This window comes from Protopterus annectens, chromosome 2.part0 (genome assembly GCF_019279795.1).
Source record: "Protopterus annectens isolate FY-2018-M chromosome 2.part0, PAN1.0, whole genome shotgun sequence".
Classification (NCBI taxonomy): domain Eukaryota; kingdom Metazoa; phylum Chordata; order Ceratodontiformes; family Protopteridae; genus Protopterus; species Protopterus annectens.
Genome location: NC_056728.1, coordinates 1,408,896,220 through 1,408,922,805, shown reverse-complemented (window position 1 = coordinate 1,408,922,805; position 26,586 = coordinate 1,408,896,220). Strand labels below are relative to the sequence as shown.

General features: G+C 44.3%; 1 protein-coding gene across 1 annotated transcript in view; it reads left to right on the top strand.

Moving 5' to 3' along the window:
• Positions 1 to 26,586, top strand: part of NAA15 (N-alpha-acetyltransferase 15, NatA auxiliary subunit) — a 2,782,393-nt gene that overhangs the window by 1,381,393 nt on the left and 1,374,414 nt on the right. Inside the window, exon 11 of the mRNA XM_044060403.1 lies at positions 23,123 to 23,275. Coding sequence (XP_043916338.1) covers positions 23,123 to 23,275 — 153 coding nt within the window. The remainder of the gene's footprint in view (positions 1 to 23,122; positions 23,276 to 26,586) is intronic.

The following is a 26,586-nucleotide window of genomic DNA, read 5'->3' as shown; positions in this document are numbered from 1 at the left end:
TAAGGCCTCTATTGCTAAAAATCCTGTACCGTCTGAAAGGGATTCTAGAGCACTAGACAGATGGGGAAAGAAAGTATATACTTCAGCTACTCTAGCTATGAGGGCCTTAAATTGCTAGTTTCACATGATGAAATATCAACAATATTTGATGTCTCTCTTAAAACAAAAAATGAGCACACATACAGCGCAGCCTGATTACAAGGAAATGCACGATTTGTTGCATGCAGCAGAACAAGTGGGAAAACATACTTTGCAATGTGGATTTGATTCATTGGAAGCTTCTTGCAGAGCAGCTGTAACAGGGTCCATCATTCGTAGGCATGCTTGGTTAAAAGAACAAACTTTACCTGATCATGTTAAAGCAAAGTTATTGGATGCACCCTTACAGAAGGATGTTTTATTTGGTGTGAAAGCAGAAGAGGTTTTAAAGAAAATGGAGGATAAGGCAAAATCTATGCAGACGGTTAAGGATTTTTTACAGGTTCAACCCCCTCATTTCAGCAGAAATTGGCCAGCCAAGAACTGGTCCTTTCCAACGTCTGACAGACCACAGAAGGGCAAATACAGACACCCAAGGGGCAGAGGTCAGCCACAAGGCTCTTACAAGCCACGACAATGGGGTGCCACAACCCAGAAAGGAGGAGAAGACAGGTCTCAAACTATCAGAAGACAATCACAGTGACTTACCCCTCAGACTGCCAAGCAAATCACTCTTGGCAGCTTCCTTGGGAGGAAAACTTGCACTTTTTGCAGACAAATTGGCACATCATCACAAAAGACAAATGGGTCCTAAATACTGTAACTCAAGGATACAGGTTCCACTTTCACACTTTACCAAGGATAAAAGGAATGCCAAACCTGCCATCAAATCAGTGGGCAAAGGCTCAGACAAATTACAGCACTCATGGACATGAGAGCCATTCAGCAGGCTCCTACACAGGAGCAAGGACAAGGATTTTACTCAAGACTCTTTCTGGTTCCCAGAAAGGACAAAACCTGGAGACCCATTCTGGACCTTTCAATTCTAAACACATACCTGGAAGTACCCAAATTCAAGATGCTCACACTACAGCAACTTCTTCCCATGCTGGGCAAGAAGGTTTGGCTAGTAACGTTGGACCTCAAGGAGGCATACCTGCATGTCCCTATCAGACAAAATTGCAGAAGATACCTCCGATTTATAGCAGGTACAACTCATTACCAATTCTCTGCACTGCCCTTTGGCTTATCTACTGCGCCCAGGGTCTTCACAAAATGCCTGGCACCAGTAATTGCATACTGCAGACAAAGATGAATCCAAATATATCCATACCTGGACGACTACCTTATTCAAGCAGACAGCAAGGACATTATTTTAAAACATCTGACATTTGTAAAAAACCTACTAAGTTGCCTAGGGTACACAGTAAACGAAAAGAAGTCAAAATGAGTGCCCTCACAAGACATAATATTCCTGGGTGCCAGCTTAAATACAACTGCCCAGATGGCTTATCTCACGCCAGACAAGCAAGGACAACTGACTCAATACTTCATAATGATGGCAACAAAGACCCAACTCCCTGCAAGAAAAATTCTGCAGGCCTTGGGATTCATGGCATCTTGCATACTACTAATACCATATGCCAAACTGCATATGAGGAAATTACAATGGTACCTGAAAAGCGTATGGACTCAACACAGCCACAGCTTGGAAACAATAATACCACTAATTCCCTGCCTTCAATAGGAGTTTCTATGGTGGGCTCAGGCATGCCACCTCAACAAGGGTCAGCCTTTCACCTTGCTGACAGCCCAGGCAAACATTGTCAACAGATGCATCGGATTACGCCTGGGGAGCACACATGGCAGGACAGTGTATTCAGGGCAAATGGTCTGCAGATCAAATGCATCTCCACATCAATCAAAAAGATGCTAACTGTACAAAATGCCCCAACAGCTTTCAAGGACCTCCTACATCCAGGACAACTTCTAATAAAGACAGACAACACCACAGTGATGTGGTACATAAACAAACAAGGGGGCACACATTCCTACCCCTTATGCAGGCAAGCAATGACCTTGTGGAACACAGCACTGACCTACCAAGTTCAACTACAAGCACAATTCCTGCCAGGAAAGAAAAATACATTGGCAGACGAGCCAAGCAGAAATATCATGGATCCTCACGAGTGGAAACTAGACGCACAAATATTCGCAATGATAACTCAAAAATGGGGGAGCCCAGACATAGATCTGTTTGCCTCCCCCCAAAACTACCAACTGCGAAAGTTTTGCACAAGGACATACCACACACTAGCTTGGAAAGTGGATGTCCTCTCATTCAGTTGGAAAACACCAACAGTGTATGTCTTTCCTCCACTACCTCTTCTGGCAAAGGTGCTGCTAAAAGCCAGATTAGAGAGGCCACAAATTATGCTCATTGCTCCAGATTGGCCATGCCAACACTGGTATCCAATATTAAGGAACATGGCTTAAGGCCCACCATGGATTTTTACCTCAAATCCCTCACCTGCTGACTCAGCAAAACAATCAGATTCTACACAGCCAGCTCAAGACTTTAAATCTGGCTGCATGGCAGATTATCTAAACAACCAGTCAGCACTGGTCTCTCTACAGCTGTTATGGATGTCATTCTGGAGGCCAGGAGACCCATCACCAGGAAAGCCTTCTCAGACAAATGGAAAAGATTCTGCGCCTGGAACCAGGATAAAGGCCAAAATCCTCTTGTCCCAAATATTCCTCAGATTCTGCAATATTTAACTGAGATGTTGCACAAAGGCCTTTCCTTTTCATCTATAAAGATCCACGCTTCAGCTATTTCAGCTCATTACAACACGGATCCTCCTACTTTTTCACATCCATTATTAAGACAGTACCTCAGAGGGGCTAAGAACATAAGACCGCCCCGAAGAGCACCAACACCAACTTGGGACCTCAATTTTGTTTTGGAAAAACTTACATTACCGCCCTTCGAGCCAGCTTTTTCAGCTGGTTTACAATTTTTATCATGGAAAACTGCCCTGCTGCTAGCAACAACTTCAGCACGAAGAGTCTTAGTTACAGGCCCTAATGGTAGTGGAGCCTTTCATCATTTTTCATCAAGACAGAGTCTTTTTACGAACTAACCCTTCCTTTATGCCAAAGGTAGTATCCAGTGTGGCTCTAAACCAAACCATTCATTTACCCACTTTTTATCCAAACCCCCAGAATAAAGGGGAAAGGCTCCTACACTCTTTGGACATTCACAGACAATTACGTTTCTACTTGGATAAAACAAAGGTTTTCAGAAAATCTGATCAGCTCTTTGTATCCTATGCTGCAGGATCTCAAGGAAAGCCTATATCAAAACAGACCATTTCAAAATGGATAGGACATTGTATCCGTTTCTGCTACACACACCATGGGCAACCTGTACCTGGTAACATTAGGCCTCATTCCAAAAGGGCTACAGCAACATCAGCAGCCTTCCTCAGAGGGGTACCAACAAAGGATATTTTGGAAGCTGCAACTTGGAGTTCAGTGCACACCTTCACCAAGCACTACCACTTACCTCTATACTCAAACACCAGAGCTGGCTTTGCCACTGCAGTTTTGCAGGGCCTGCTAGCTTCTCCAAACCCTGTGTAGTACCAACCACCCAGCCTTAGTTTTGGGATTCAACCCAAGTGTGATGACTGCAGCAGTGTAATACGATGAACATAGCACCGTTTTGTATCTACCATAAATGTAAATGTTCGAGTGTTCACACTGCTGCAGTCCAAGTTACCCTCCCACCTTCCCCTCTTCTTACCTGGGTTTTATCTATAGCTCCCTGTTTATACAATCTCTAAGATGTATTTCTATATGGTGTATTTGCTTACAGCTGTAGATGTTGTTTTCTACTTATGTAATTTACTTAGGATTATGTATTGCCTTCCTATTTGGGGGCACCTGACATCTGGGGCAAGAAAAACTGAAGAAAATGGCGTTGGCTGCCTCTTTTATACCCCTGTCGCACTGACTTCGGGGAAGAAGCGACAGCAACCGATGTCGGACCAAGACTTTGGAACTCGGGCCGACTGCAGGACCGCCTGACGGCAGATAACCCAAGTGTGATGACTGCAGCAGTGTGAACACTCGAACATCTACATTTATGGTAGGTGCAAAACTGTACTTTTTGAGCTTTTGTTTCCTCTCTCAGTTTTATTCAGTTAACTTATTTAATAGTGAGAGGTACGTGTCAGTGTGACTTCATCATTTCTATGTATTAGTGTAAAGCATAAGCCATCAGATGGGAGTACAAAAATCCAAGTTTCTTATATGAACGCTTGTTTTTGCTGGCTTTGTAGATGTGCCTCGCATACAAACCAAAGTTCAGTGGAGTGTTGACATGGAACCATTGTGAGTCTTCAGAGAGAACAGTAGACTGCTATTTAAAATTCTGACTAGAGTGAAGACGAATTAGGTAGTTTAAAACCTTAATGTTATGATTGAAGTAGTCACGCATCCCTTCTTCTTATAAGGGTTCTGTGTCTTTTCCTTTTGAAGAACTCTTAAGAACTTGAAATTTGTAAGTTTTCCTGTTCCTTTTCAAAGCTTTTTGGTGTACAGTTCCTACAAATGTCACTTGGACAGCACTTGGTGTCTGTGACCTCTGCTCTCATGATCTTTATGTTGCAAGCTGTTTTTAGGGAGCAATGTTTTGTTTTTTTCACAAAGATCACGCAGCCTACTAACATTCCTCAAAAAAGAACTTTAGTCCATTCACCTCCCTGCTTTTTTTTTTTAGGGAAAATTTCAAGTGAGGAGCTTTTCATACCTTTGATATGCATGGTCAGCAAACATCGTTGATGCACACATTTAGGAAGACAGACCAGATTGCAAACCTCTGCTTCAAATGTCCTCACTAGGTCCATCACAGCCCACCATTCTATGCTACAAAAAGCTACCTGTCCATTAGGTATCAGCTAGTAAAATAGCACTCCACTTTCTTTCTCCATACCTCCTGTTCATCACCAGTGTGTACCACAAGACTCTGTCCTTGGTCCCCTTATTTTTAACATTCACACTAACACCATTTACATATCACACAGCAGGCCTCCCTAATATAATATGCAGATGAATCCTCACTCGTGCACATCAGATAACATGACACATCTGAAAAAAAATACTCGGGAAGCTTTAACAGCCAATGAAACATGACTTTGTAACTATCAACTAATACTCAGCCTAAAAAATACTATTTTTCACCCAAATCCCTACCTTGTGAAAAAATGAAACTCAAAATCCCATCTTAATACTGCAGCAATTGAAGTAACTTATAGCAAATTATTAGCGATGATAGTGGATGATCTTAAATTTGGCCTGCATATAAAAAATTGCATAAATAACCTCACCAAAAACAAGGGATACTTTACAGAGCAAAAAGCTTTCTCTCCAATGCAACTAAAACTACACTTAGCACTACTTATTCCTTTTACTACTTTGACACTCCCATCCTTACTAACCTCCAGATGTCACAAAAATCAAAACCTGAACACAGCTGTAATAAAATGGCTAAATTTGCAGCAAATACCCCTTTCAGAATCAACCATCTTGTATTACTAGTAAACCTAAATGTGTTAAAACTACCTCATCAGCTAACGTATACATAGCTCTTTACCACCTATAAAATTACCTACCATTCCTCTGCTTGTCTAGCACTAAATACCATTCTACACACATACAGTCCAGTGACCAAAAACGCCTCTGTCCACAAACCTATCAAATCTGATGGGCATTGTCTACTCCTACCATGTTGCTAAGGCCTGGAACTCCTTACCTGTATACAGCAGGTTAGTGCCCTCCATCCAGTCCTTTAAAACCATTCTGAAAAACTTCCCAGCCAAAATCTGGCTCTGTTCTTGCTCGACCCTGGGATAAACTACATCCTTAAATATGAAGTACCTGTTCAGTACCATACACCTCCTTACTCTCCCTTCCTTACTTCAATTAATTTCTCTTTCAACACTTTAAACATGCCATAACACTGTTTTTTTTTCTCACTTCATATTGCCTTTCCTGTTTTCATTATACTACCTTCCTTTTAATTTCTCCATAAGTTGGATACAATTTCTGTAAATATTAAATCATAGTCAAAGTTTTATGTATTCTTAACCAATGCAGTTTGGTGTAATTATTTAAACTGTAGATCATTGTGTATTTTTGAAGATTGTAAAGTTTTTGTTCAAAATGTTTTAATAATACTTGGGAGCATTTCTTTCCAGGTATCTGCTGAAAATGGGCACCTACCCAGTCAGACTTTCCTGATAATCAAATGCCAAATTTCTTCCTTTACTCCAGATAAGGAAGGTATTGGACTAGGCGAAGAAACACTAAAGTAACATTATGGTTACAAAGTTCTTGTTCAGAAAATAAATGTAATCTAAAATCATGTTTCTATCAAGGTTAAGTAAATTTTACCAATATTTAAAAAGACTTTTTGATGCTTGCTTTTAACTCCACATCCTTCTTATGATAAACAGAACCCAATACTACATCACAACCAATTGATGTACCCTATCCACGACATTGGCAATCCTTTGCCATTTCCAAGCAGTCATCTGTCAGTATTGAACCCAAAACCATCCTTTGGGTAACTTCAACTATCCCTCCAGTAGCTGGAAAACAGATATGCTCAAAGATTTCTGGACTTTGCCACTTCCTTAGACCAACTAGTCTGAATCCTAAAGAAGCTCAAAAATATTGGACCTGGTTCTCACCAGTATGTCCCCCCCCACTGTTTAACACCTATAATTGTCCAATCACTAGCCCTGACTGCTGTGCAGTTGACTTGTGTCAGAGCTGAACTACCTTGAAATAGGATACTAGGCTGTTGGCCCGGAGGCCCTTATAAATCTAGCCGAGAATTTTCCCTAATTTCCCACAGTCAGCACCTGTTTCCCTGTACAGCAGGGACACAGGTGGGATCCCAGGGGTATATTTTCCGTTTCCTGTTCAGTCCAGGTTCCTCTTAAAGATGGCTAGAGAAGTACTCTGCTTGACATGGAGAAGGGAGTCTGTTCCACAGATGGGGATGTCTTTGGGACACAGATCTATCCCAACAAGTTCTATCAATGTTACAGACCAGGTTGAGGCTTTGCTTGCAGGTTGTGCGAGTGGAGTTTGACTTACGGATATGCAGCAGCTCCATCAAGGCTGGGTCGGAGATGACCTTGTATGTCAGACACAGGTCACCTCTGAGCTGTCTGTATGAAACTAGGGACAGGGCTTTTAGCCTATCTCTATAGGGTAGGTGTTTGAGACCCTGGTTTTTCCTGGTCAGGAACCTCTGTGTTTTCCAGCTGTTGCATGTGCTTGGCAAGATACATGCCAAAAGGGGTACTGTACTCGATAATGGGTCTGATAAGGGAGGAGTACAGGGGTGTTATTACCTCATTTCTCTTGGATGAAATACCCTTACTTATGAGGTGGACCATTTAGAAATCCTTCTGTACAACAGAGGCAACATGGTGGTCAGAAGTCAGGTTGCTCTCAACCTTGGGTGCCCAAGTTCCTCACAACAGATTGTGTGCTTAGTACGTTATTAATGTCATGAGTAGTGGGGATGCCAGTTTCCTCAAAGGGGATAATGACGCATTTCTTGTCATTCAGTTTGGGGCCATGCTTTTGGCACCAGTCGTTAGGTTGGGTAAGGCTCTCTTGGTGGGTGTTCACATCACTAGGTGAATTTAAGACAGTGCGCAGCTTGCAATGATCTGCAGACTTGGTCAGCCACAGACCACTGGTTTTGGCTTGCACCTCAGAAAAGTATACCCCAAACAGTAGAGGCCCCAAGACCAATTGTTGGGGTACACTGCTTGTTATGGGTCTACTACTAGAGGTGACGTCCCCTCTTTTGACTGAATGGGCAGCTAGTTAGCTACCCATCTGGTAACATACAGGTTGATGCCTAGCTGGGAGAGTTTATCTGTTATGCCTGAGTGGGGAATAGTGTTGAAGGCTTTGGCTGGGTCAAGGTAGGCAGTGTGCACAGTCTTCCTCATCCATGGCTTTGGTGACTGTTTCAAAGAAGTCAGTCAAGTTTAACATACATGATCTCCCTTTGACAAAACCAAACTCTGTGGGGTCAAGCGTTTGGAGGCTGCAATGTCCTTCTTTATAAGGTCCATGATGCTGTTTTCCATGGCCTTGCAGATCAGACTAGTTAGGCTGATGGGCCTATAATTGCCTGGATCAGTAGATACTCCACCTTTGTGTAGAGGATGACAGTCGCTGTCCTCCATTCAGCTGGGATGAAGCCGGTGCTCAGGCTTTGGTAGAATAGGGTGCCGAATGGAGCTAAGAGCTCATGGCTGAGTTCATGTAGAATACAGCCAGGGGTGTTGTCTGGTCCCATGGAGACTGTATTTTTTGCCTTTGAGAAGGAATTAAAGACCTGCTCCCTGGTGAAGAGTGAGGGGACACAGGTGCTGAGGATAGCCTGGTTTACTGATGGGGGGGGGGGTGAAGTTTTCACTGAACCTGTTTTGTCAGCAGGCTTGGCTATATCTGTGGCTTTTGTGTATGTGGTGTTATTGACCACCAGTTCAGAGCAGATTTGGGTGTTACCTTTGAGATTGCGGATGTATGTGAAGAAGGCCGTATGGATTTGGCGATTTGGACTAAGTATTTCATCAGTGACCTTATTTGCTTGTTCAGACAAAGGAGAGATTGCTTCCAACTTGGCACCTGCTTCTTCTTGGTCCTGGACAGCAATTTTTTCCTTTTTATTATAGAGTTTATTGCTGCTGTCCACTAGACAGGTTTGCTCTTCCTTGAGGAAGATGATTTGGTCCTGTCAGGTATTGCTGAGTCCGTACAGCTATGTAGGTGCTCATATAGCTTTTCGATGTAGGCTTGGACATTAGTGCTAATTCCAACTGAAGGGACAGTGGCTGTGAAGCTGCTTATACCTGCTCTCAGGAGATTGTAGTTAGCTTTGGAAAAGTTTTTTTTTGTTTGACCCTGACTGGGGGGGGGGGTCAGGGGAGATGGTGACGTCAAAAGTGATCACTTTATGGTCTGATCTTACCAAGGCAGCAGTTAACTGCACTTGGAGTGTCTCCTGTGCATCATACTGTTTGACCAGTCTAGAGGTGTGTATGTCTGGTAAATATTGAAACTGCACCTCCTTTGGCTTTGTTAGCCCTCCATTTGGGGTCTGAAAGTATGGTAGGATGAGTAACCTGGTAAGGCTGGGGTGCTCTCCGTAGCCTTGAACCAGGTTTCAGTAACTGCACAAATGTCAGCATCCTCCAGGGCAAGGAATGCTTGCAATGAGTGCAGTTTCATGCTAAGACTGCTAGCATTTAGCAGCATACCCTTTAAATTTCATTTATAAAAATTTTTCATGTTGATAATTTTGTGCTCATGACTTTGCTTAAAAAAGCACTGTGAGGGAGGTAAAAGCCTTTGACAGAAGCCTGAAGCCCAGGGGAGACTGATGAAGGCCATCTCTGGCAAAACATTGTGGCCTGTCAGTCATGTCCTCCCAGGCTGTCAGGCACTGGATCCCCTTGGAGTAACATCAGAAACGATGCCAATTATTAGTCAGTCATTTTCTGTTTGTATTGGCGCATCATTCTGGTTGGTGATAGGATGCTGCTTAAGGCTAGGGACATACCTGCCTGGGACATGCATTCAACAAGCTCTATTATGTCTCTCTTCATAAAGTCCAGAGAAGTACATCTCATGTCATTCACACCAACATAAGAGACTTGAGTGCGTGCGTGATATGGTGGATTCTAGCACCTGACAAGCAACTCACTGTGAGTTTTTCCTTGTCTAGCCTGGTGAAGGGCACATATGTGTGTCTCACAATAGAATCTCCTATGAATAGAATGTTGGGTTTGTGGCTGGGCCTTAGGCTGTGAGACATAGGCGTGTGTAGTATGTGTAATGCTTGGTGCTGTGGGTTTCAAGACTACTCCATGGCAAATCTACTTCAGCTAAGTAGTGATCTGATGAAATTCCTAATCCTCCTCACTTCAGTGAGACTACCTCACCCACTGCCCTATTCACAATTTATATCTATGCACACCTTCAAGCTTGCATTAAGTTTTTGGTCTGTCTGACAGTGCCAGATTAAAGAACCAAGCCCATTTGGTGGAACCCCAATGTAAATAAAGTATACAGGAAGAGGATGAAACTCATAAACCCATAAAAGCAGTTGTAGCACCTCATTAGCTAGATGGAAACTCAAACGTTCAACAAAGATTGTAGAAATAAAATAAAATCCCCCTAAAGCAAGCACAAACGGAGAATTGCTATTTAGCCAAAAAGCCGTCTTTAGCTGTCAGTACCCATATAGCCAGTATTTAGAAATGCTTTAAGTTAATCCAGGATAACACCATGGTACTCATCCTTTGAATACACAGCCAAATTTGTTTGCTTGTAAGTTAACTTTTACTACTTTACTGCTGCAGTCTTTTCACAGCACATTAGCTTGCCTACCCCCCCATGGATTTGTGCCAAAGGTATGACTAATTGTAGACATCCCACTCCATAAAGGGGACCCACTACTGATCTAGGTAATTGAGCCATAATTCTCACCAGCTTTATCAGTAAGTCAGTGGAGAGCATCATTATGTAACTTAAGGGCATAAACAGTCTTAATCTTGGACCCGAGCGAGTCTGAGTTTGTTAAAGGCCGATCCTGTCTCTCAAACTTGGGGGACTTTAGAACAAGTTACTGAATCATTAGATACAGAGACAGATCAGTCCGCACTGTATACCTGGACTTGTTCAAGGCCTTTGGTACCATTCCACATTCTGCCATTTTAAATAAGCTAATCGAATTAAAAGTAAACCCCCCTGCAGTTACCCACTGGATAGCAAACTGGTTAAACAAAACCCAGTCGGTTAGTGTTGGGGGCATGCTCTCGTCAGAAAGTAGTTTGTCCTCCAGGTATCTTTGGTATATGTTACTTGATGTCCGAGCTGATAAAGGCCAGTGACTGAAGTTTACTAATGTTTGAAACCTGGGGCTGTCGAGATTTTCCCAGTGACCTCTAGATTCTAGAGGAGGGCCTAACAAACACTAACAAGTGTTTGGATCGCAGACTCGAATGAAATACCAAGAACTGCAGCATTGTGTCCTTTGGCAAACATGTGCACCCATGCTCGTATCACACAAGTGACACTCCCTTGAAAATTCTCTGCCTTGGGCACTTTCGCAGACAACGAACTATACCATAATAGGAAAATCTTTTTGTATAGCCCGCCTAATCACCAGGATTGTATCTTCTAGATTCAGTGAAATCGTGACCTCCCTGTGCTCTTCCCTTGTCAGAATAGTAATAGAGCATAATGCCCCTTTTTGTATGCATGTGTCTAGACATATGACACTGCTCACAAGAGTGCCACATTTTCATACCATGTAAATTAAGAGCATGATCACTGTTGCAGTCATTACACTTGGGGTTATCTGCCTGAAGGTAGCCTTCAGTCAGCCCGAATACCAGCGATTTAGTATTTCTGCGTCGGTTGCTGTCACTCCAGGACTGACGTCAGGTCGTCAGGGGTATAAAAACAGGCAGCCAACGCCATTACATCAGTCTTTCTTGCCGAGGAGCCCGAAGCAGAAGCAGGTCGCACGAGTGCTGGTCGGTTGCTACCTGAGTTTTCGTTTCCGAATTGAATTATCCTGAAGTCTTCTAAAGCTAAGTACCCTGTTGGGGACCCTTTTTTCTTGCTCTAACCGATGTCAGAAATGGTTAACAATAGTCTTGCCTGTGGAAAGCAAATACCACAGAGAGATTTCCATTTTTACTGCATCACCTGTTTAGGCCCAGACCATGACGTACCTCGCTGTTGGTTTTGTGCCTTGTTCAACACCCAAACTATTCGTCGTTGGGCCATTTTTGTTGCAAAATACTTTTGTTCTATATCTCCATATTCCGAAATGGCTTCAGTAAGCCATCTGACTACCGATCTTTCGAAAAAATGTAAGGATAAATACAGAGACAGACTGCACAGGTCCAAAGCTGCCGATGACGCTTCCGTTAAGCTAGTCGCCAGTCTGCCAGTACTCAGTGAGGTGCTTTCACAGCCCCTGATGTCCGCTTCAGTCGATTCGCAGGCCTCTACCGAGACCCGTTCAGAGTCTGGTATGCTGCGAGATTCTTATTCAACTACAGAACCTGCGGATGTCTCTACCTTGGATGGGTCAGAGCCGCTGAGCAGACACCAGCTTCTGAGGAAGTTCTTCGCACTACCGATGCTCGACACAAACAGACTTCTTTCACGTCTTCGGTTCTATCTAAAACTACCGAATTTCTAAGGCCAAGATCACATGCTACGTCTAAAAAAAGCTAAAGCGCATGCACCTGCTCTGTTGCCACAACATCAAATGCTTAAAATGGCAGACCACCTTGTTATGCTGATTAGGGGAAGTCAGCCTTCCCCTGCTAAGAGAAGACCTGTCCCCCAGCAGCTTCAACAGACCAAGAGTCCGACTCTGAGGTATCTGATTAGGAAGATTTACCCTTATCTGCTTATGAGGATTCAGATGCAGTGGAATCCATTCCCTCGGCTTCTCCTCCAGAGGATTTTTCTTTTGGTGAAACCTTGCATACTTTAAGAGAGCATTTCCACTGGGAATGCCAAGACTATCCTCAGTCCAGAAAGACACTCGAAGAATTTCTGGATTTGCCACAACATAGGCCTTTTACAATACCCTCAGTCCTGGATGTTTGCATGATGTCTTTATGGAATCCAGTTTAACTCCTGATACTTTATCCCCTGCTCCCAGGAAACCGGACAGGTATTAGAGTACCTGACTCTGACAAATTCCTTTTCAAAAATCCTACTGCTGATCCAAAGGTTATCTCCCAGGGGCCTAAAGGTATCAAAGCAACCACAGCTAAGAATCCCACCCCTTCGGACAGGGCTTCTAGAGCTCTGGACAGATGGGGTAAGAAAGTATATACCTCTGCAACTCTCGCCATTAGGGCCTTGAATTGTTAGTTTCGCATGCTGAAATACCAACAACATATTATGGAACTTATTAAACAAAAAATACCTACCTTTACAGACTGTGCAGAAAATAAAGAATTGCATGAACTTATGCATTCTGCAAGCCAAGTCAGCAAGCATACATTGCAGTGTGGCTTTGATGCCCTAGAAACGTCTTGCAGGGCAGTAGTCACTAGTTCTGTACTGAGAAAGCATGCTTGGCGTAAGGAGTAGACCTTGCCAGATCATGTCAAATCAAAGTTATTAGACGCTCCTTTGAACAGAGACAAGCTCTTTGGCACCAAACCAGAAGAGGTTCTTAAAAAGATGGAAGATAAAGCTAACTCTATGCAGACAGTCAAATAATTCCTGCAAGTACAGCCTCCTAGATTCAGTAGGCATTGCCTGTCAAAGCATTGGTCCTTTCCAGCCCCCTCAAGGCCATCTCAAACTAGACCCAGGGGAAACAGACCCCCTAGACTACAGTCTCAGGATATGCAGAGATCTAAGCAGTGGAGTGCCTCCACCTCTAAAGCAAGGAGTGCTAAACCACTCCCTTACGGAAAGAATTCCCAATGACTTTTCAACTCCACTCCCCACCTCTACCCAACAGCTTGTGCCCCTAGGAGGAAAACTTGCCCTGCATGCAAAAAACTGGATTTCCATCACCAAAGACCGATGGGTCCTCAACGTTGTATCCCAGGGGTACAGATTTTACTTCCAGTCAATGCCAACCCCAAAAGGGTTCCCAGACCTTACTCCAAACCAGTGGGCAGAGGCACAAAACTAAGTTCAATCCCTGCTGTCTATAAGGGCAATTCAACCTGTTCCTGTGGAACAGATAGGTCAAGGATTCTATTCCAGACTTTTCTTGGTACCCAGAAAAGAGGGCACTTGGCACCCAATCCTAGATCTTTCAAATCTCAACATCTTCCTGGTGGTACCAAAATTCAAAATGCTCACCCTGCAGCAGCTTCTACCTATGCTAGCCAAAGATGCCTGGTTAGTCATCTTAGACTTAAAAGAAGCCTATCTGCACATCCCTGTAAGGGAGTCATGCATGAAATATCTACGCTTCAGGGCGGGATCAATGCATTAACGGTTCTCTGCACTACCCTTTGGCTTATCCACTGCTCCCAGAGTATTTACAAAATGCCTGGCCAGAGTCATTGCTTAATGCAGACAGAGAAGTATTCAAAGTTACCCGTACTTGGACGACTCCCTGATTCAGGCAGCAGTCAGGAAATGCTGTTGCAGGACCTGACATTTGTTTAAAAAAAAAAAAAAAAAAAAACCTAACCTCCCTGGGGTACACTATCAACGAAAAGAAATCAAAACTAGTCCCCAGTCAAAAGATTGTATTCCTGGGAGCAAGCTTGGACACAGCATCCCAGATGACATTCCTCACTCCAGAAAAACGAGCCTTTCTGTTAGACTATTTTACTCAAATGGCCACCTGAACTCATCTATCCGCAAGGAAAATCCTGCAGGCCATAGGGTTCATGGCCTCATGCATTCTCCTAATTCCATATGCCAGACTGCATATGAGGAGAAACGTCAATGGTACTTAGTCTTTGGTGACAACATTCTCAGGACCTGGAAACCATCACTCCTATATTACCCTGTTTAAGGGCAGAGTTTCTTTGGTGGGCAGCAGCATGCAACCACAATAAGGGACTGCCCTTGACTCATTCCCGCGCTGCCCAGACTCTAACCACCGACTAATCAGACTAGGCCTGAGGGCACATTTGGGATGCCAAATGCATTCAGCGCCACTGGAGCCCAAACCAAATTCATCTGCACATCAACCAAAAAGAGATGCTAGCTGTGCAGCACGCTCTTGACAGCTTTCAGATCCCTACTGTCTCACCAGGACACCTGCTAATAAAAACAGACAACACAGTTATGACACCAAGCGGGGGTGGGGTGGGGGGGCACTCTTATCCACTCTGCAGGCTAGCCATGGTCATGTGGAACGCGGCCTTGGACATGCAGGTCCATCTGCAAGCTCAACTCCTGCCAGGCAAATAAAACTCACTGGCAGACTACTTAAGCAGAAATCTCGACCCACATGAGTGGCAACTAGAGCCCAGCACCTTTAACCTACTGATTCAGAAATGGGGGACCCCAGAGATGGATCTCTTTGCCTTCCCCTGCAGTCACCAGCTCAGCAGATTCTGCACCAGGACACCTCACAGCAAGACCTGGAAAGTGGATGCCCCATCCTTCCAGTGGGTAAATCTCTCAATCTATGCCCCCCCCCGCCCCTTCTCTCAAGTTTTTGCTCAAGATAAGACCGGACAGACTAAGGACAATTCTGATTGCCCCAGCACTGGTACCCACTCCTGCACATCCTGTCTCTGGTGCCACCCTGGCACCTACACCAGAACCCAACCCTGCGCTCTCAGCAGGCGGACAGATCTTGTATCCACAACTGCAAACCCTAAATCTTGCAGCCTGGCTTATTCCTTGAACTCTTCCCAGTAACCAGCCTAAGCAAGCAGGTGCTGGACTTAATTCTTGAAGCCAGAAGCCCCAGTACAAGGAAATCCTATGCTAAGTGGAAAAGGTACTGCTCCTGGATTCAGTCTAAAGGAGAGGACACAACTCTGCCCTCCCTGCCTGTAATCCTGGATTACTTGGCAGATCTGCTCCACAGAGGCCTATCCTTCTCCTCCATTAAGATACATGCCTCTGCCATTCCGGCTCATTAGAACACTGAGCCACCTCTCTTCTTTCACCCTCTTATCAAACAGTTCCTGAGAGGGGCAAACGACTTAAGGCCACATAGGAGAACACCCACCCCTGCTTGGGACCTTAACTTTGTACTGGAAAAGCTCACGCTACCCCAACCCCCCCCCCCCCCTGAGCCTGCTGTGATTGCAGAGTTAAAATTCCTCTCTTGGGAAACGGCCTTGCTTCTGGCCATCACTTCAGTGAGAAGAGTGTCTGAGCTACAAGCACTTATGGCTGTGAAACCCTTCATTACTTTCCATGCTGACAGGGTTTCCCTCAGGACTAACCCTTCCTTTATGCCTAAAGTGTTGTCCAGTGTGGCTCTCAACCAATCTATCCCTTTGCCAACCTTCTTCCCTAATCCTCAAAATAAAGGGGAAAGGATACTGCACTCCTTGGATGTGCACAAGACCGCTCAGATTCTATTTTGATAGGACCAAGCCCTTCAGGAAATCTGACCAGTTACTAGTCAGCTTTGCACCAGGGGCAGAGGGCAAGGCCATTTCAAAGCAAACTATTTCCAATTGGATAGCACGTTGCGTCCATTTTTGCTGCAAGCACCGTGGGAAACCAACCCCTCAGGGGATCAGAACACTCCACTAGGGCAACTTCCACCTCTACAGCTTTCCTCAGGGGAGTCCCTACCAGGGACATCCTGGAAGCTGCTACCTGAAGTTCTGTACACACCTTCACCAAGCATTACCACCTGTCTATCTTTTCCAAATCCAGGGCAGGTTTTGCAACAGCAGTCCTACAAGGCGTACTATCCAGCCCCAACTCTTCTTGACTGCCTCCACTCTTCTTCAGCTTTGGGAATTTACCCAGGTGTAATGACTGCAATAGTGAAAGATGAAGAACATAGTACAGTTGTCCACCTAACATAAATGTAGATGTTCGAGTTTATTCACTGTTGCAGTCCTTGATGTCCTTCAAGGATGCATCTGCAGTCCTTACAAATGGGTTGTCCTGTCGTCAGGCAGCCCTTCGGTCGGCCGGATTCCAAAGTCTGGGTCTGGCTTCGGCTGGTGTCGCACTTCACCCGACGTCATAGCTGCAGTTACTCGGGTATAAAGGCATCGGCCGACGCCATTTTCCTCCATCTTTCTTGCCGCGTGGCGCCCGAAGCAGAAGCTGTTCGCAAGTGCCGGTCGGTCAGATCCAGAGATTACTACTACCGAATACTACTACTACGAAGACTTCTAAAAAGCTAAGTACCCCGTTGGGGACTCTTTCTTGCCTCAGCCGATGTCAGAAAAAGTGAATAACTGTTTAACTTGTGGGAAACAAATACCTCATAATGATTTCCACTCTTACTGCTTACCTTGTTTAGGCCCAGACCACGACGTAGCAGCTTGTCTAGCCTGTGCTTCTTTTAACCGACGGACGCTTAGACGTCGGTCGGAATTTGCTGAGCAGTTTTTCGGCTCTGATTTATTATTTATTATATATATTATGCCGTCGGATCCTCCGACTTCTCAAATATCCAAAAAACGCAAGGAAAAGGACCGACACTCGCGGTCCGCGGTTTCGGCCGAAACCGCGGTTAAGCCGACCACGAGTGTCTCGGTTTCGGCTGAAACTGAGCTAGCGGTTCTTCCTTCAGCCGAAAACATGCCTTCTACCAAGGCCTCTTATAACCTGGTAGAATCGGCTTCTGAAATCCAACCTGCAGTTGCGGTTTCTCAGGAATTATCTGACACTATTCCCTTGGATATTTCAACCCCTGCACATGGAGCTGCTAGGCCTCCTGCAGCCATGTCCATTAAGGCCTTTGCCAGGGCTAAAGCAGCTAAAGCTACAAAATCTGTGCCTGTTAAGACCCCCTCTCACAGGCCCAGCTCCAGTTCCCAAATGCTTTCTTTAGCTGAGGATCTCATTTCTTTAATTCGGGGATCCCAACCTCATCCAGACAGGGCCTCTCACCCACCTCCAGAGAAGAGGCCTAGAGCAGAGCCCCCTGAGCCTGTGTCCACAGATGATTCCTCTGATTCAGATAATACAGACCCTCCAGAGGCTACTTATTCCCCTTACGAAGACTCTGATGCTGAAGAGTCCATCCCTTCTGCCTCTCCACCTGAGGAATTTTCCTTTGGGGAAATCTTGCATGCTATGAGGGAACAATTTCAGTGGCAGGGCCAAGATTTCTCTGACTCCAGGAAAAGGCTTAGAACCTTTTTGCATTTACCACAACATAGGCCTTTAGCTATACCTCCAGTTCTTTCTGTTGTAGATGATGCATTTAATGATGCTTGTACTGCTCCTGATTCTTTACCTCCGGCCCCTGCTAAGCCCGATAGGTTCTAGAGGGTCCCGGACACACATCACCATTTATACAAGGCTCCTTTTGCAGATCCTGAGACTATCTCCCAGGGGCCTAAGGCTGTAGCAACTACCTCTGCTAAAAATCCCCTCCCCTCTGAAAGGGAATCCAGGTCCTTAGAGAGATGGGGTAAAAAAGTTTACACTTCTGCTACTCTGTCAGCTAGGGCCTTGAACTGTCAATTTCATATGATACAATATCAAGAATTTATGCTAGACCAGTTAACTAAAAATCTGTAATCTGATGAACCTTTAGATAAGAAGTATGTTCAGGAAATGGTACATAACATTCAGCAAGTTAGTAACCATTCCTTAAAATGCGGCTATGATGCACTGGAGGCTTCCTTTAGATCAGCCATGACTGGCACAGTTATCAGAAGGCATGCATGGTTAAAAGAGCAGGCCTTACCGGACCATGTCAAATCAAAATTATTAGATGCTCCCATGGACAAGGTCAATTTATTTGGTTCTCCTGCACAACAGGTACTGAAGAAAATGGAAGAGAAAGCAAAATCTGTACAAACAGTGAAAGATTTCTTACAGGTGCAACCTCCAAGGTTTAGCAGGAATTGGCCCTCCAAAAATTGGTCATTTCCAGACTCCTCCAAAGCACAGAGAGGCAGGAATAGGCGTTAAAGAGGCAGAAACCAATCCAGGGGTGCCTACAGGGGACGCCAATGGCAGGGTAACAACCAGCGAGGCACAGACGCAGCCACCACCACTGCAACAGGACAATCCCAGTGACTTGGCTCTGGCACCGCCTACCAGGGAACAACTAGAAGCACCCTTAGGCGGAAAGCTAGCTTTATTTTCAAAGAACTGGCATTACATCACAAGAGACAAGTGGATTTTACAAACTATAGACCAAGGTTACAGGTTTCATTTCCATACACTACCAGGAAAGAGAGGAATGCCAAACCTACCACCAAATCAAAAGGCAGAAGCTCTAAAACAAGTAAATCAATTATTAAAAATAAGAGCTGTGGAAAAAGTGCCATATATGGAGCAAGGAAAGGGCTTTTACTCCAGACTCTTCCTAGTACCAAGGAAAGAAAGCAAGTGGAGACCTATCCTCGATCTGTCCGCTTTAAACACATTCCTCATTGTTCCACAATTCAAAATGCTGACCCTACAGCAGCTTCTTCCCATGCTGGGCAAGGAGTCTTGGCTGGTTACTCTAGATCTCAAGGAGGCATACCTGCACGTCCCCATACGACCAGATTGCAGAAGATACCTCAGATTTCTTGCAGGATCAGAGCATTATCAATTCTCAGCATTGCCCTTTGGCTTATCTACTGCGCCCAGAGTGTTCACGAAATGCCTGGCATCAGTAATCGCTCATTGCAGGCTTCAGGGAATCCAAATCTACCCTTACCTGGACGACTGCCTGATACAAGCGGACAACAAAAACAAGCTAACAGAAGACTTGAAAAGAGTCATTTACCTTCTACAAGCCCTGGGATATACAGTCAGTATAAAAAAGTCAAGGCTGATACCATCCCAAAAGATAACCTTTTTGGGTGCGGAGCTGGACACATCCAAACAAATGGCATTCCTAACAGTAGAAAAGCAGGAGCAACTCCCTCTCTACTTCTTGGCATTAACAAAGCAAAACCATCTAACAGCAAGGAAAGTCCTACAGGCATTGGGCTTCATGGCATCCTGCATAATTTTGGTCCCACATGCCAGACTGCACATGAGAAAGCTACAGTGGTACCTAAAGAATTTATGGTCTCAGCACAAGCACAGCCTAGAGACTCACATTCCAATAATTCCATGCCTGAAGCAAGAATTCCATTGGTGGGCTCAGGCCTGTCAAACAAACGAAGGACTGCCCTTCCACAGCACTCAACCAAGCCAAACCATCACAACGGACGCCTCAGACCTCGGATGGGGGGCCCACATGATGGACAAATGCATACAAGGTTTATGGAGTCAAGAGCAACTGCATCTACATATAAACCTAAAGGAAATGCTGGCAGTAAAACTGGCAATTCAGGCTTTCAAACCATTTCTTCATCAAGGCCAGCTGATAATAAGGACAGACAACACCACAGTTATGTGGTACATCAACAAGCAGGGAGGCACACATTCGTACCCTCTATGCCGGATGGCCCTGGACCTCTGGAATGTGGCCCTGAGTTACAACATTCAGTTACAAGCAATTTTTGTACCAGGAAAAGAAAACACTTTAGCAGACATACTAAGCAGGACTACCACTGATGCCCACGAATGGATGCTGCATCCGGACATCTTCAAAACCATAACAAGAAAATGGGGTCTCCCAGAAATAGATTTATTTGCATCCCCACACAATCACCAATTAAAGAAATTCTGCACCAGGACGTACCATCCACTGGCATGGAAGGTGGACTCCCTATCCTTCAGTTGGAAAAATCTAACAGCATATGCATTCCCACCACTTCCTTTGATGCACAAGGTGCTATTGAAGATCAAAGAGGACCGTCCAAGGATAATTCTGATAGCTCCAGATTGGCCAAGGCAACATTGGTACCCATTACTGAGGAGCATGTCTCGGGAACAGATGTGGCCCTTACCCCTAGTTCCCTTGCTGTTAACTCAGAACAACTACAACACCCTGCATCCAAACCTGAAAACTCTGCAGCTGACTGCCTGGAACATTGCATAAGACAAATTAACCCCAATTTATGTCAAAGGGTTAAAGACATTATCTTGGAAGCTCGCAGACCTTCAACAAGGAGAACCTATTCAGCAAAGTGGAAAATATATCTCATTTGGAGTACTGCTAAAGGGGAAGATGTGTCACTGGTAAACATAGCCAACATCCTGGAATACTTGGCAGAGCTATTCCACAAAGGCCTGTCCTACTCTTCCATTAAGATTCATGCATCAGCTATTTCAGCAGAATACGACTTGGATCCTCCAGTCTTTTCACACCCTCTGCTCAGGCAGTTTCTGAGAGGAATTAAAAATGTAAAGCCTCCTAGGAAACCACCATTACCTGCATGGGACTTGAACTTTGTGCTAGAAAAATTGACACTGCCTCCTTTCGAACCAGCAGCAACAGCAGAATTGCAATACTTATCATGGAAAACTGCTTTCCTGCTGGCAATCACTTCAGCAAGAAGGGTTTCTGAGCTACAGGCATTAATGGCAGTACAGCCCTTTTTGATCTTCCATCAAGATAGTGTCCATGAGAACAAATCCTACTTTTATGCCTAAGGTGGTCTCCAGAGTATCTTTAAATCAGGCTATCCACCTACCTACATTCTTCCCCAACCCACAGAACAGGGGAGAAAGACTGTTGCATACCTTGGATGTACACTGACAATTACGCTACTACCTGGACAGGACCAAGAGCAATAGAAAAACTGACCAGCTTCTGGTAGCATATGCAACAGGAAAGGAAGGGAAAGCAATTTCAAAACAGACAATATCTAAGTGGATAGGAAATTGCATTAGATTTTGTTACTCCTACCATGGAAAGAAAACTCCAGAAAACATCAGGCCTCACTCTACAAGAGCTACAGCCACTACCACAGCTTTTCTCAGGAGTGGCTACCAAAGACATTTTAGAGGCTGCTACTTGGAGCTCCGTGCATACATTTGCCAAGCATTATAATTTACCTTTGTACTCTAGATCCCGAGCAGGTTTTGCCACTGCTGTTTTGCAAGGGATCTTAACTACACCATAATTCTACCTTTCCTCCTCCCCAGTTTGGCTATGGTATTCTACCCATTTGTAAGGACTGCAGATGCATCCTTGAAGGACATAGTACAGTTTTGTACCTACCATAAATGTAGATGTCCGATAGGAATGCATCTGCAGTCAGGATTACCACCCTCCTTCCCTCTGTGGTACTCCTAGGGTATTTACCCTCTTTTAGCTAGCTGGGGGAATCTATTATGGTGTATTTGTTTGTATATATGTACATACATGCTTATCTTTTGTTTGCTCTCTAATATTTGGAATCATTGGCATTTATCCAAATTTAGTCCTCCTAGAGGGCACCTGGCATCTGGGGCAAGAAACACTGAGGAAAATGGCGTCGGCTGATGCCTTTATACCCGAGTAACTGCAGCTATGACGTCGGGTGAAGTGCGACACCAGCCGAAGCCAGACCCAGACTTTGGAATCCGGCCGACCGAAGGGCTGCCTGACGACAGGACAACCCATTTGTAAGGACTGCAGATGCATTCCTATCGGACATCTACATTTATGGTAGGTACAAAACTGTACTTTTCCCTCCTTCCGGCCCCCTTGTGTGTCTCTCTCTCCCCCTCCTCTCTATGTCCTTTACTCACCCCTTTCAGGGGTATTGGTATTTACTTTTTACTGGTGGTGTTTTCCCCACCATAACTTAGCTTCCTATTTTGGGGGCTCCTGACATCTGGGGCAAGAAAAACTGATATAATGGCGTCGGCTGTCTGTTTTTATACCCCTGACGACCTGACGTCAGTCCTGGAGCGACAGCAACCGATGCAGAAATACTAAGTCTCTGGTATTCTGGCCGACTGAGGGCTACCTGCAGGCAGATAACCCCAAGTGTAATGACTGCAACCGTGAATACATTCTAACATCTACATTTATGGTAAGTGTTACACAGCTGTACTTTCTCCTTGAAGTAGTAAGACCACTTTAAATTGTTGCCCCTTTTTTCCCCATTGACTTCTGAGTCAGCCCTCCTTGTCTACCTTACATGGCTTCAAAGTATCCAGTCCTTAATGTCAAATTTTGCTTTTTTGCTTTCTTGTGCAAGAAGCTTTCATAGACTGCATTTTAGTTTGTAAGGAGGGAACGTGACCATCCTTTTGTGTCATAATTTTTCCTTTGTAAAATCAGGAATATGAGTTGTCTACCTGACTGAGTGCTTTAAGCCTTTGCCTTGTCAGTTATTGTCTTTGAAACAGTTTTGACATGTTAATTAAGAGTCTTTCTCAAATGCCTTTTGCTGTTTTTTTTGTTTTTTTTTTGGGGGGGGGGTACCTCTCCTAAGTGGACCATTTTAAAGCTTTCTGTTGTAATGGAATTTGACAAAATGTTATGATTATGAATATGTGTCTGAGAGAAATGGGTAACATAATTTTCTGATTGTTCCCTGCTCCACAGCATGCTGGAAATATCAAAGAAGCTGCAAGATGGATGGACGAGGCCCAAGCACTGGACACAGCTGACAGGTTTATCAACTCCAAATGTGCTAAATACATGCTGAAAGCCAACATGATTAAAGAGGCGGAAGAAATGTGCTCAAAATTTACGAGGGTTTGTTTTGAACTAAACTGACGTTTTATAGTTTCAGGTTAAGGTTTACATGATGCAACTAAATTGCTGCTCTTAGGAAAACAAAAAAAGGGCTTCTGCTTTTGAAAATGTCTCAGTGCTTTTGAAAGTTTTATTGATAGCTTATTTGGCTGATAATTTAGACTCTTAAGAACTTGTGTCAGTTGGTAACTCAAATTTTGTTGAGCATGCTGTTCTTATTTCAGGGTTAAGATGACAGCAACATTTTCTGTTTTTGTGTTAATGAAATATTTGATTTGAACTTGCTTGTATGGTTCAAACAGAGTGAGCTTCCTTTCACTACGTGGCATTATTTCTCGGGGCTGTTTTATTTGAAGTCGTCGGAATTTCCAATTTTTCCATGCAGTGTCATGACCTCAAGATGTGAGATCTTCAAAATGTTTAGTCTGTTTCTGTAAGAATGAAATCTGTGAGATTTATTTACTGGGATAGGTTCATTTTATCCCAGTAGAGCAATGAATCCTCCAGTGTTGCCTGACAATAAAAAAGTCAGTTATATTACACCCTGGGTGATATGGGAGCCCCCCCCCCCAACCTTGCATGCATGATGCTTAGTTATCTGCATCTGTCACCTTATGTAATCCAATGTACTGTAAGATTACTCCATCTTAGTACAATTTTTTGCTGAAGCAGTCCATTTTATTGACAATGTCTAGTGTGCTGCTGAACTTCGTGTTTCACTGTTGCAGTCATTATATTTGGGGTAATCTGCTGGCAGGTTGCCCTCAGTCGGCCTGATTAACAAAGTCTTGGGTCCTGCGTCTGTTGCTGTCCCTTCTTCCATGACGTCAGGCCGTCAGGGGTATAAAACATGCATCCGACGCCATTACATCAGTCTTTCTTGCCATGCGGTGCCCGAAGCAGAAGCAGTTCGCAAGTGCCGGTCAGCCGACTCTTGAAATTTTCGTTTTCAAGTTTCAGAACCGAAATCTTCAACTTAAAGCCAAGTACCCTGTTTGGGAAATTTTTTCTTGCTCCTCACCAATGTCAGTAAAAGTTAGTAATTGCATTACTTTTGGAAAGCAAATACCTCACAAAGATTTTCATTCGTACTGCATTCCTTGCCTAGGCCCTGACCATGACGTACCTTGCTGTCGGTTTTGTGCTTTATTTAGTCAGCGCACTATTTGTCGTAGGTACATTTTTGCCTCTAAATATTTCGATTCTCAGTTTAATTATCCAGAAATGTCATTGGTTAGCCATGCGACTACCGGGATTCTGAAAAAAATGCAAAGATAAAGACAGAGACAGGCTGCTGTGGTCCAAAACTGCCAACGACGCTTCTCCTAAGCCAGTCTCCAGTTCTCCGGTACTCAGTGAGGCGCTTTTGCAGCCCCTGATACCCACTGCTTCTGATTCGCAGGCCCTCGACCTATTCTGAGTCCGGTATGCTGCGAGAGGCTTCACCTATGGAACCCACGGATGTCTCTACTTTGGATGGGTCCGGAGCCGCTGTGCAGGCACCAGCTTCTGAGGGTGTATTCAGGCCTACAGACTTGCATATTAAATCGACTCCACCTTCATTACTAAGGCCTAAATCTCAATCTATGTCTAAAAAACCGACGTCCAGGTCACATGTTCATGCCCCTATGCCTAAAAAACAAATGATCAAAATGGTTGAAGATCTAATTGCTCTAATCAGGGGTAGTCAACCCCCCCCCCCCCCTCTAAGAGGCCCAGGGCTGAGCTTGATTATGAATCTTCTGATCAGGTTTCTGTTTCTTCTGACTCTTCTAATGACCTGGATTTGTCCATACCTACTTATGAGGATTCTGATGCAGAGGATTCCATCCCCTCTGCTTCCCTTCCTGAGGAATTTTCTTTTGGGGAAACTTTACATACCTTAAGGGAGCATTTCCACTGGGAAAGTCAGGAATTTTCTGATTCAAAAAAGAGGCTTAGGGATTTCCTTCTACTTCAGCATAGGCCCTTGGCTATACCTCCTGTACTAGACATTGTTGATGATGTGTTTTCGGAATCCAGTATGGCCCCTGATTCCCTGCCTCCAGCTCCTAGTAAACCTGACAGATACTACAGGGTTCCTGAGTTCCACAAGTTCCTTTTCAAAAATCCTGTTGCAAATCCAGAAACCATTTCTCAGGAGACCAAGGGCATTAAGGCTTCTACTGCTAAAAATCCTACCCCTTCTGATAGAGACTCCAGGGCGCTGGATAGATGGGGTAAAAAGGTTTATACGTCTGCAACCTTGGCTTTAAACTGCCAATTTCATATGTTAAAATATCAACAGCACATTATTGGACTGCTTAAACAGAAAATGATGTTGATTCCTGACTGTGTGGAAAATAAAGATTTACAGGATTTATTGCATTCTGCTGAACAAGTTGGAAAACATACTTTGCAATGTGGTTTTGATTCTTTATTGGCCTCCTGCAGGGCTGCGGTTACTGGGTCTGTGCTTAGAAGGCATGCTTGGCTTAAGGAGCAATCCTTGCCTGTTCATGTTAAAGCAAAATTTTTGGATGCTCCTTTAAATCAGGACTGTCTGCTTGGCATTAAGGCTGAAGAAGTTCTAAAAAAGATGGAAGATAAAGCTAAATCTATGCAGACTGTTAGATTTCTTACAAGTGCAACTTCCCAAGATTTAGTAGGCACTGGCCTACTAAGAATTGGTCTTTTCCAGCTCCTTCCAGATCCTCTCAAGCCAAATCCAGAAACACCAAAAGCACCAGGTTTCAGCCCCAGGGGACTCTCAGAACTAAGCAATGGGGGGGCCTCTACTTCCAAATCTGGAAATAACAAGACACCCCCCCCCCCATGGTAAACAGTCTCAATGACTTCCTTTTAAAATTACCAAGCACTTACCTTTTAGCCACCCCTTTGGGGGGAAGAATTGCTCTTTATGCAAAGAACTGGGAACTCATAACCCAGGACAATTGGGGTTTAAATAGTGTCCCAGGGATACAGATTTCATTTTCACACGTTGCCAACACCAGACTGGTGGCAAGACCTGTCCCCAAATCAGTGGGCAGAGGCTCACAAACAAGTACTTTCCCTCTTAAACATGGGGGCTATTCAGCCAGTACCAGAAGAGGAAAAGGGACAAGGTTTCTATTCCAGGCTTTTTCTGGTGTTTAGAAAAAACAAATCATGGCATCCAATTCTGGACCTGTCTACTCTAATCACCTTTCTGGACATTCCAAAATTCAAGATGCTTACTCTTCACCAGTTACTTCATATGCTAGGCAAAGATGCCTGGTTGGCAACTCTAGATTTAAAAGAAGCATACCTGCACATCCCAATCAGGGAGTCTT